The following is an 11,978-nucleotide window of genomic DNA, read 5'->3' on the forward strand; positions in this document are numbered from 1 at the left end:
AGGCGTTGCTCGAAGTGCGCCTACGTTAAAGCATGTGTGAATATGCTTGGCACTCATAGGAAGTGGGAATTGACATTACGATTAGGGACAACGATTAGGGACAAATAAAGTAGGGAGCCGCCAACAAGTTTTTAAGGAACTTATAAACCGTTCACGGATCATAAAAGACAACCACGAATAAGGGACAACGATAGGCAACAACAATTGACCCGTGAAGGTTACACCCCATTCATAATCCATGAGATTACTAACTCCATATGGTTCGGAACCACGTAAGGAGGATCGGGGATGATGGTACGAAGTGAGTCATGGAGTCACATTCGCCCGTATTGGCCTCTACTCGATTCTTATATTGAAAAGTATTCCTGTGATTTCAAAGGCATACAAACAAAATATTCAATTCGCTCCAAACTATTATTTAACTAAATTGGTTGAATATTAATGCACACATTATTCTAAAATATTGGTGATCACTTCAATTAATAACAAGATTAAAAAGGATCCTAAACCGGTTGTCCAAATTATCTTATTAGGCGTGATTTTCAATTACATATTTCCTTTAAACATGCAATATGGTGATCATAAAAAATATAATAGAATAAACATTAATATTGGAAACAATTTAATCACAATTCCAACAATATAAAATCGTTAGAAAAATAATAGAAATAAAAGGAACATGATTCTTACTTTGATTTTGTTTGTTTGCAACTACAAAATAATAAACGAGTTAGTAACTTCAAGGAAATAATAAAACAATAATTAAATTAAATCAAATAAAGTAGAGTTGATTTGGGGCCAAACCCTCAAACGGTTCTACCTTTCACGCCTTGGCTTAAGGATGGAACCACGAGTAAAGTATGGACTCCTTTGAGCACTTGAAGAAGAAATTTTGAAATAAGAAGGGTAGGCTAGTGTTTTAGGCTAAAGCATAGAAGAGAAAAATAAATCAGAGAGTTAATTCCTGCCCCGTACATCAGAAATGAGGGGGTATTTATAGAGAAAATGTGCTGAGCGAGCACACGGAACCCTAAAATGATAAAAACCCTAAAAAAGTATCCCGTGACACGGCAAACTGTACCGTGACACGGGAAGTCCCACCGTCAGACGACAAACTTTCCCGTGACACGGTACATTTTTAGTGTGACGCGGGAAATTTTCTGAAAACGGGAAAGAAAACGCGTTAAGGGTTTACGCTGAAAAGACACGGAATGTCCCGTGTCACGGCAGACTTCCCGTGTCACGGGAAATCCCACCGTCAGACGGGACTGATTCCCGTGACACGGTGGGTACCTGCCGTGGCGCGGGAATTTCCAGCCCACTTTTCCGTCTAAATACATTTTTAACCCTAATTTCATTCGGAATTTAAATGCCGATTGATAATTTCGGGCCTTTTCTGACTTATTATTATTTGGGCTAAAATAAGAAAATAATTAAATAAAAATAAATAAAAGGTTTGGGCCAAAAATAAATAATAAAACAATAAAAAAGGTTTGGGCTAAAATTAAAACTATAATTTTACTAAACATCAAGACTAATCCATGGACTGTTCAAAAATATGAATTTAATCAAATACGATTTTTTAAGCACTCTCGGGATTAAATACTGAACCCGACCAATAGTGGTGGTGAAAGGTTGTTCATCATCGGGTTGGTTTTGGGGAGACATTTTTAGGTGTCTACACATATTTAAAAAAAATAATAATAAAATTTAGTAAATGCTATCCCTAATAAAACTTTACTAAATGTAAACTTTCCTTAAATTAAACCCTAACTTAATTAAATTAATTAATCAAATAAACTTTCCTTTTATAAATATTTCCAAACTTATTTAAAATAAATAATTAAAGTACTTTAAATTAAAAAATTCAATTTAATTAAATACTTCTCAACGTACTTATTTTAATTAAAAATACGTATAAAAATATGAGGTATTACAACTATCTATAAATGTACATATTAAGTTGATGTCCTAGAAGGACAAGATCAGTTGTTATTGAAACTAGCACACCTGAAGTGTGGTTATCCAAAGGGTTACAACGATAAGAATCATTGGAAGAGGAAATGCACAATAATTGACAATGACAAATTTGAGAAAGTGACCGATTTTGATGGATCTCTTAAAGAGATCATTTCTAGAAATTATAATATGTTATAATTATATAAAGTACTCCAGGAGAGTATAAAATGTTATCCAATAAGATTAACATGTATCAAGATTACAATCAATTGAGTATTAGTTAATTGTCTTTCCAATTGTAGAAATAAACACATTGGTGTACTTATATCGATCACATCATACTCATGGCCATAAAGTATCTCTAATAAGGTGATCACCAGTATTATAAAACTGACCTTAATTTAAATACTAAAGGAAAAGTGATTGTATGTGATAATTAAATATTAGATCATCCGAGGTTTAATAAATTCCCATTATTGAAGTCTGAAGTTTCATTTGATATTAAAGAAATAATGTGCTAACGCTCTCTCATGTTAAATATATGAAATAAATTGAATGGCAAGACATAACATTGAGATTGAGCTATATTTTGATTGTGATTTTTAATAGTTTGTATTAAAAGAAAAGTTCAAGAGATAATATAATATAATTGGTGACCAGAAGTTCACTAAGTAATTTATATGCTTACAAATATTAAGTGACCAGAAGCTCACCAAGTACAATTCATATGTGGAAATTTTAAGTGACTAGTATCATACTATCAATGTTTCTAGTGATCCTGAAGATCACCACCTAATGGAATTACAGAATTTATGTTTGTATTAAAATTCTCTTGCTTGGGACTATGGTATATCAACACATAAGAAAGAGAATAAGAAAATAGACAACTGTTCAATTCATAATCCCCCTATTAATATTGATCTGTAGAAGAGAACAAAATTTTATTATTCTCCAGAAGAGATAGAAATTTATTGAATATATATGATTATCCTACGAGATGAAATTTTTTGCACACGAAATTATATTTTAAGTTGGTGAAGAATTGCCCCAATATTTGAGATATTTTACCAACTTAGGGGGAAGAATTGAAGTAAGTTAGCATAATTATAAAATTATAACCGGTTGATCCCTCTAATGATTATTTGTAAAGTTACATGCCATCTGGTTATAATTTTATAATTTTGATATATGGCAAGATAGTGCAGTTGATACTTTTGAAGTACAATTATAGTATAATAATACCATGATGTGAGAAATACCCTTGGTAGGTGGTATAGATATCTGAATTATTATAATAGATGTCCAATTATGTAAGAAAAGTTATAATGTTACCAATGAGAAATGTATTCAGATATTATTGTCAAAATAGCATGCAAATTAAAATTGTATCTTGAGGAATTATATGATACCGGTATATGATGGACCGATAAATAATATGCATATGCATAAGGAAGGGACTTGTGAATAAGGGATCAGAAATATATGTCCATTTTAATATCGACATGAAACTAAATAAAAAAGCTTATCATAGACAAGAAGTCCAACGAAATATGAATGCTAAAAGTTTATCATGGACTAGTAGTCCAATTAGAAAATGGATTTCTGAAATCCACACTATACAGGATTTGCATTTTTTTTTAGTCTTTTATTTATGTGCATGTTTGAGTTTTAGATTTATGCATTACTCATTGTATGTATAGGGTGTAATTTGATGCATTATTCATCATATATATATATATTATATATGTATATAATTGTTTTATATTTTAGGAAATTTTATAAAAAACGACCTTTTAAATCTTATTTTTTTTGCATATAACCACCTTTTGAAAAAAAATGTTGCAAAAGACCACCAATTTTAAAATTTTTGTTGCAAATTACCACCATTTCAATGTAAAACAATTGATAATTTTGGCTTAAAAAGTGGTATTTCGCAACAAAAAATTTAAAATTAGTGGTCTTTTACAACATTTTTTTAAAAAAATATGGTTATATGCAAAAAACAAAATTTAAAAGGTGGTTTTTTGCAAAATTTACTTCTATATTTTATCATGAATTCTACATCTCATATTGTACGAATTAGTTCTATACAACAATTGTGTTACATGTGAATGTTTGTGGTATGATGAGTTTATAATTATGATGAAGGCTTACAAGAAGAAATTTATACTTCGAAGGGCTTATAATTGTGATGAAAGTTTATATGATGACATCCAATTGCATGTTATAAATCATGCATGAAAAGTTCACGAAGAACTTACATACAATGTACTCAAATACCTAGCCCTTCAAATTCTATATTCTAAAAAAATGACAATGTTGATGATATTGTTATCAAACTCATAAAGAGTATTGGTATAAGTTATTGATATGTTAACCTGAAGTTTAACCATGTTAGAGTTAATCGATTTTGTTCATATTGGAGAACTCTCGTATAAAATGCAAAATGTCTAAACAAGAATAGTAATGAGATATATAATAGTAAGAATAATCTTGTTATGGTCCAGAAGAACCTTAAGTAAAGTACATAGTAATTACTTATGTTATTACTAATTCATATAAGCTTAGATAATGATATCAAAATATCACGAGTTGCCAAAAATTATTACTCCCTCCATCCCTTAATTACATTCCTATTTCTAAATTTACACGTGAATTAAGGAATTTGGAGTAACCTTAAAACCCATGATTAGACAGTACAATGGGAATTACAAGACATTTATTGCTGTCTATGAGTAGAACAAAAATAGAATGATATTAAATGATGTGTCATCAATCTTTTGAATAGAAAAAGGATCAATTACATTTGTTTATGAAAAATAAAAGGACCAATCATATTTAATTATACTGCTGCACATGAATTCAGAATGTTCAAAAGGGTGAATGAAAATTATGGTGTCTGTGTAACCATTAATTGCAAAACAGAAAAATAATTAAAGTAATGCCACATTACAACTATTTAGGATAATTTGGGGATATTTGGTAAAAATTCACTTACTAAAAAGAGAATATAGGAATGTAAATTTGAAACACCCAAAAAGGAAAGTAGGAATGTAATTAAGGGACAGAGGGAGTATCAATATTTGATTATCAATAGTTATTTTAATGACCTTCAGAAATAGGTATAATTTTGATGGTTAGGCAACTTGAAACAAAAATGTCATATAAGATAGTGGTAAACACAACATGGGGATTGTTCTCACAAGTATGCATGGATAAATGAAGATATCTCACAGTGAAGATTAGAAGATTCAAGTTTGATTATATCAGGGAGGATCAACTATCAAGGAATGTTATTCAGCTGCAAGTGTGAAGATACTAAGGCATTGAATTCATTACAACGGAACGTCTCAAGTTATGCATTCATCAGGGGGAGAAAATATGCGTTGTACTCTTTTTCCCTTAACCATGGTTTTGTCCCACATTGGGTTTTCCTGGTAAGGTTTTAACGAGGCCGCTTGTCAAGACATATTACGAAAGTGTTGTACTCTTTTTCCTTCACTAGGTTTTTATCCCATTGGGTTTTTCTTAGTAAGGTTTTAACTAGGCACACTATTTGATAATGGTCATCCAAAGGGGAGTGATATATAATATATGTATTAGTGGATGCCCATTATATCCTTGGGATTATTCAAGATAATTCTAGATACTATTGTTCCCCAAGCAAGCCCTAGTTGTATCACATATTCACATGTATAAATATATATATGTATATTCCCACATATTTTTCAATAAGAATATTGATCTATTCTCTCCCCTATTTTCTCCTCTTTCTCTTTAATTTCATAACTTTTTTATTTTATTATTTAAAAATAATCTAGCAGGGTAATGATATATCATGTGTATAGTCAATCATGAACTACCAAATGTTGCAATAATAGAGAACATGGCGGAAATACTTTAATTTAATCAACGCTATGAGTAATTAAACTTAACCTAGGCTTCCTAGCATAGAAACTAAGATAAAGTTAAGCCTTGACAAGTTGAAAGAAAATTGTGTTTGTTTACTGTCCCCTCTTATCTTTCAAAACTTCAAATCAATGCATCTGTATTTCAATACTTGCACCATGCATCTGTACATGACTGAAGCTTAATCACACATCAATGCATCCATGCTTGATGCACCTAACCTGCCAAGCACATGCACGCGCGTAGCTGAACTTAAAGCAGCAAGCTGGCATTTGAATTCAGATTGCGCCATATACACAACAGGAAAAAGATTTCATATACAATAAAGATGAACTGCAAGTCTGCAACTTTCCAAATGAATGCAGATTGCACCAGACACAAAACAGGAAAAAAATTTCAATATTTCATAGACATTTAAGATGAACTGCAATTTTCCATGCAAATTTAATTCAAAAGTATTTGTTTGTGTATATGGAACACAAAAAAAACACTTCGACTAATAATGATTTATTATAACAATTTACAATTGATGGACATTAGGGTGCAAATTCGTCTGAAACATACATAGCCCATCATTTAAGAGTTCTGTCCATCAGCAAAAGCCCTATATGGCATATGCAGTAATTGAAGCTCGAGCAATATACGAATCTGAGTTGTCAGCTACAACCCATTAAGTGTAACTACTACTTTGCGTGGGGTTGGATAATCACGGTGTTCACACAGCCATATTCCCTGGGTCACAAGTAGCAAATAATGAGTACAAGCCTCAAGGAGAAACAAGATGGCTTTCAGCAAGTCACATGCAAATCCTTCGTGGACAGAAAAATATAGTATGCACTCCCTATTACATATTCTCATTGAGGAAAATTAACAAAAAGGAATGATATTAAATGCTTTGGAGCACAAATAGCAAATAGCCAAAACTATTGTTGCTAACATAGTATCAATTATAATTAGCCATGGTTTAGGATGGTGATAAATTTCCAACCTAATCGTTAACAATACAAGATAAGCCACTATCTTTATAATACTATCCTAGAAAAATCAACAAAAGCTGTGTACACTGTTGGTCAATTATTAATAGGGCTAAAGAATAAAAAACTAAGCAAGCGTTTGTTTAATGCTGATTTACAACTACACCAGAATTAACTAGCTGCTTAAGACAACTTTATCCAATGTTATTGTGTTTTTTCTTAGGTCAATAATAATACATTGAGCTGAAAGGACATTAAAAAATTAGAAGCTTGCTTGGCTTAGTAGCTAGTTTTCTTTTTCCAAAACCCAACCTCATGAATACAACAAAAAATTAATTTCAATTTCTAAGTAGCATGATGAGTGCAGAGAACGGCTATAGCTTCTGATCAAAGAACAAAATTTATTTTTCTTCTATCCCACCTCTTACACAATATTTTATTTCATTGAACACCTTAAAACTTAGTGCCATTTTGGTCAAACCGGGGAACTAAAACAGGTCGGTGTGTTATAAACTTTGTGTTGAAGTTAAAACTGTAGAAATATATGTGTCTTGATTATAATCACAATTACCTGCCAGGTTCCCATGTTAAGCTTTCCATTAGTAATTGGAATCCTAAAAAGGAAAAGAATAAGGTATAAGAAACCACAAACAATAACTTTGTAAGGACTTATTCAAACATAATCAAACTCAGAGTATGGGAATATGTACGTCAATTCACAGCCGAACATTGATGACTTGATATGCGCAGGCATGTCATCAGGTCCTACAGCAAAAAAAAAAAAAAAAAAAAAAAAAAAAAAAAAAAAAAAAAAATTATAGCACAAAGCAACCATGTATTTAAGACGCATACGGGAACATGTTTGACATTCTAATTTTATGTATTACAGAAAGTTGCTTCCAAGTTAACAGGCAGCAGCTTATCATCTAGTTACAAACAACAGAAAAATTGTCACAATAGATATGTCATTCAAGTTCAAATTAAATTTAAAAAACTCAAACAAAACAAACTGTAAACATGATGAATTAAAAATAAAATAAATAAATAAATAACATAAAAAAACCATAACCTGGACAGAACATAAACTGTTAATAAGAGATGAGATGTGTTTAATTAAAATCATCACAGGTCTGATGAAAAACAAGAGGTCAAAGGACACTGGAAACAAAGAATTGGGATTTGAAAGAATGCAGTGTAGTAAATAAGATCAGGGAATCGCAAAACAGCAATTGATAGAGCTTCTGTAGGAAGCAACCTAAGAAGTGGTGATCTCATTCAAGCCTAGGCCTTGTTTATAATACAAAATCTTTTTCTAACTCAAGGGGGACTAGCTGTTACCGAAACATCTACTCAGCCTCACATGAACCTTTTCTAACAGACTGACATATTTGATTGCAATGGCTTCCAACCCAGTTATCAGGTTCTAACAGCAGGAGCATACTCATAATTCATGATAGGTTTAACAGGAAACCAATAGACCTGCTAAATGATTAGCATATCAACACCCGTGTACAAAGACTAACTTTGTAGTGATGCAACGGTCACTCCTATGATAATAATTATACAAAATTGCAAATTGCTCACTGAGAGAAAGAAAAACTAGACAGCTCGAACATAATAAATTTTCAGTCAATCGAGATTCCAACCTTCCAATGTGTGCCTCCATGGCGCAGAACTACCCTGAAAAATTATTTAAAAAATAGATAAGACAATCTGTCAATATGGAAACTGGAGCTTGTTAATATTTTCTCATGAATACTGACCTCCGGAACCACTTTGTTAAGAAATGTCTCAGTGTCTTTTCGAACATCATCATCGTAATTTTCATTTATGGTCAGAGAAGCACTAGTATGTTGCACTAGGAAAAAACGAGCACATTAACTTAAAAAAACGCAATTTTAACAAATAAACAGCAAGTTTTCCGAATGTAGAATGGATCCCTTACAGAAAAGATGAACAAGCCCACAATTGAAGCCAGACAAGTCTTCCCCAATTTCCTTCATAACCTGATTTAAACATTAAAATAGTTATGACTACAAGTTTCCAATGTAGAAATAATAGTAATGAAAAATAGTGAAATAAAGGGAAATGGTGGAGGGGAAAACACAATATACCATTAAAATTCAAGACACATGACATACTAACATGTAACACTTCTAGAGATAATATCAATTAAAAATTAAGATCGATCATACTTCATATTTCCCCTTCCAGCCTCATCCAATCCTCGCTAAATCTTTAATAAAGTAGTTGTAATGGAGGAAGAGAGTTGAGTAAATCTACATGGATTATGGGCAAGTCCTTATGTTTTGCGAGACAAACTTGCCCTCAAAATTGAAGGCATAGAGTTTGAATATGTTGAGGAAGATCTACAAAACAAAAGTGAGTTGCTCTTGCAATATAATCCTGCCCAAAAGAAAGTGCCTGTTCTTGTGCACAATGGACTACCTGTTACGGAGTGAATTATCATCCTCAAGTATATGGATGAGGCTTGGGTTGAACCCCCGCATCTCCTCCCTAAGCATCCCTACCTAAGGGCCAAGCATCGATTTTTGGGCTGCGTATTTACAACAGGTTAAATCCTACAACTAATTGCTTAAAGAAATAATTTCTCAAGCTTTATGAAGTGAATTATTTCTTACAAGTTAACAAGTATTGTGTATGCTATGTGCAGGTAGTAGAGACATAAGCTAAAGCACTAAAAACAGAAATTAAGCCTTACATATTGCTGTTACAGCCTTTGTTGTAACGCAAAAACTTCAATGATATAAGTGTAATGTAATAAATTTAGAGAAAAATCCAATCTACTAGGCACTTAGGGTGTGTTTGGATAGAAGGAAAAGAAGGGGAGGAAAAAGGAGAGATGTGATATCTTTCATTTGGATAACAAATGAGGAAGTAAAGAAATTGAAGGGGAGAGAAATGGAGAGATTAAATTGTAGTAAATTGATCCCTCCGACAATGGAGAGATTTGGTAGGAAAATTATCATTCTTCTCTCCCCTCCTCTTCTCCTCCCTCCCCTTCTTTTCCTTCCTCTCCAAACACACTGTTATAGTCTAGTGAAGATATTAGACAATCAACAGAATATGACTAGCAAAGTGCTTATCTAACACGAGCAAGAGAGGTTCTCAAGCATACCTGAATAAGGATGTGAAGATCCCAACTGATTGCCAGTACTGGGATATCCTATTATGACATTATCAAATATCCGCAAAAAAAAAAAAAAAAAAAAAAATGGTACTACCTCCATTTTTTAATACATGCAACAAGTTAACTTTTAACGAGTGTATAATAAAGTCTATTCAGGATCATTGGTGGCAAATAAAACATCCAAAACAATGGGGATAATAACTCTAATTTCCATGGACAACTAATGAATACATAGCTTAATAAGCAAAACAATGGGGATAATAAAGATTTAAACCTAAATTAAACTAACAGTTAAGGGTTCGTTTGATATTGTCGTGGTTTTCTCTTTTTTGGTGTTTTGTTTTTTTTTTTTTTTTTTAAAAGTATAGGATATATGTCCCATAATGAATCAAAAATTATTTTGAAATTATAATAATTTTGAAAACTGACAACAGAAAAGTGAAAACACTTTTTTCTTATTTCCTGATTTTTATTTTTGGTTTAAAAAAAAACAGCAAACTGAAAACCAAAAATAATAAGCCCTAAGTAATTCAATCACTATAAAATAAATGGGTAATATGCATAATATAATCGCACAAAAAATAATGAAAATAAGAAAATACTACGTAAATAAAGTGTAATAATGTGCTTTTTTTTTCCTACTAAAATAAACCAATTTATGCTCAATCACACATTAAGAAGAAAATCATTTTCTCAAATCAAAATCAGATGAAAACATCAAAATTGGTAATATGCTTCATATAATCGCACGAAAAATAATGAAAATAAAAAAAAATTATTATTTACATTTTTTTTTTTTTTGATAAATACATGAAATGGAGAGAATTTTCTACTAAAATTAACCAATTTATGCTCAATCAGACATTAATAAGAAAAACATATTATATCTGCAAATCAAATCAAAAAAAATATCACCAATTCCAACAATTAGTAGAGCTAGAAAAGTGAATTAGCAGGAAAAATGGAGTGAAAAAATATTTAAAAAAAATTAAAAAAAAAAAAAAAAAACCTTGGAAGTGATGAGATGACAGCCACGAGGGTGAGGAGAGAGAGTGATGGTTTTTTGAGCCCATTTAGGAGAAGGTGTCGCCATTGAAGTAGAAGATGAAGGGTTGATAACAGGAGTCTGAACCGCTCGTATTCGATGATGAGCTGATAACAATGGTTTCGCCCCTAAAATAGCCGACGTCGTCATGGGTTCTACTCTTTTCTATCTCAGAAAACCAAGGGAATTGGACCGGTGGAATTCGAATTTCAATTTTTTTTTTTTTTCCTTTTCTTTTGTGTTGATGAGATTGAGGTCTATGGTTTGTTTACCACAAATGAGATTGAGGTCTTTGATCAACTTGACTTGAAAAAATTCAAATTCAAATTAGGACTTGTATAGACCAATTTCATTTTTGCTACCTGTGAAAACTTTTACTACCTCCATTAACGATTATTTGCAACATTTATCAAAATAGGGTGCTACTTATTATTTGCAACAAATCTATTTTTTTCCTAATATAGTAACTTTTTTCTGGTAAAATGACCAGAATACCCTCATTTAAAATTTATTAACACACAATACTACACATAATTACAAATTATTATAACTCTAATCTAACTTTTAATTATCTAACTTTCCCCTCAAAAAATCAGATTAATCTCATCTACCCACCATCTTTCTCCTCCATCTTCATCTCTAAGTTCATCATCTCTCATCTTTTTCGATCTTCATCTTTTAGTTCACCATCATCATCTTCTCTCATCTGTCATCTTCTTCCCTCTTCATCTCTTATCTGCCTCCCTCTTCATCTTCTTCTGTATCGTCATTTCTTCTCAGATCGTGGTGGATGTTAATGGTTTGTGGGTGGATTTCGTAGATTAGGTGGTAACTTATGGTTCGAGGGTTGTTTTTGTGGTCTGTGGGTGGGTGTTATTCGCAGATGGTTGTTTCAATTCGTGGGTTGGTGTCAGTAGTGGTGGTTTTGGGCGGTTCGTGT

The 11,978-nt window shown here is 31.9% G+C and overlaps 1 protein-coding gene across 2 annotated transcripts; it reads right to left on the minus strand.

Moving 5' to 3' along the window:
* Window positions 1-6,253: 6,253 nt before the first annotated feature.
* LOC110734489 (UPF0047 protein YjbQ-like) lies at window positions 6,254-11,344 on the minus strand. 2 transcript variants are annotated; one of them, XM_021914655.1, is made up of 7 exons: window positions 11,003-11,340; window positions 8,788-8,848; window positions 8,606-8,700; window positions 8,489-8,522; window positions 7,553-7,607; window positions 7,414-7,456; window positions 6,254-6,600 (listed from the first exon to the last, which is right to left on the minus strand). In XM_021914655.1, the coding sequence occupies exons 1-7, from the start codon at window positions 11,186-11,188 to the stop codon at window positions 6,529-6,531; spliced, it is 546 nt and encodes a 181-aa protein (XP_021770347.1). In that variant the 5' UTR covers window positions 11,189-11,340; the 3' UTR covers window positions 6,254-6,528. The 2 variants fall into 2 exon arrangements, with proteins under 2 accessions (XP_021770347.1, XP_021770353.1); XM_021914661.1 differs by lacking the exon at window positions 7,553-7,607 and having other exon boundaries at window positions 11,003-11,344.
* Window positions 11,345-11,978: the final 634 nt, after the last annotated feature.

This window comes from Chenopodium quinoa, unplaced genomic scaffold (genome assembly GCF_001683475.1).
Source record: "Chenopodium quinoa cultivar QQ74 unplaced genomic scaffold, ASM168347v1, whole genome shotgun sequence".
NCBI lineage: Eukaryota > Viridiplantae > Streptophyta > Magnoliopsida > Caryophyllales > Amaranthaceae > Chenopodium > Chenopodium quinoa.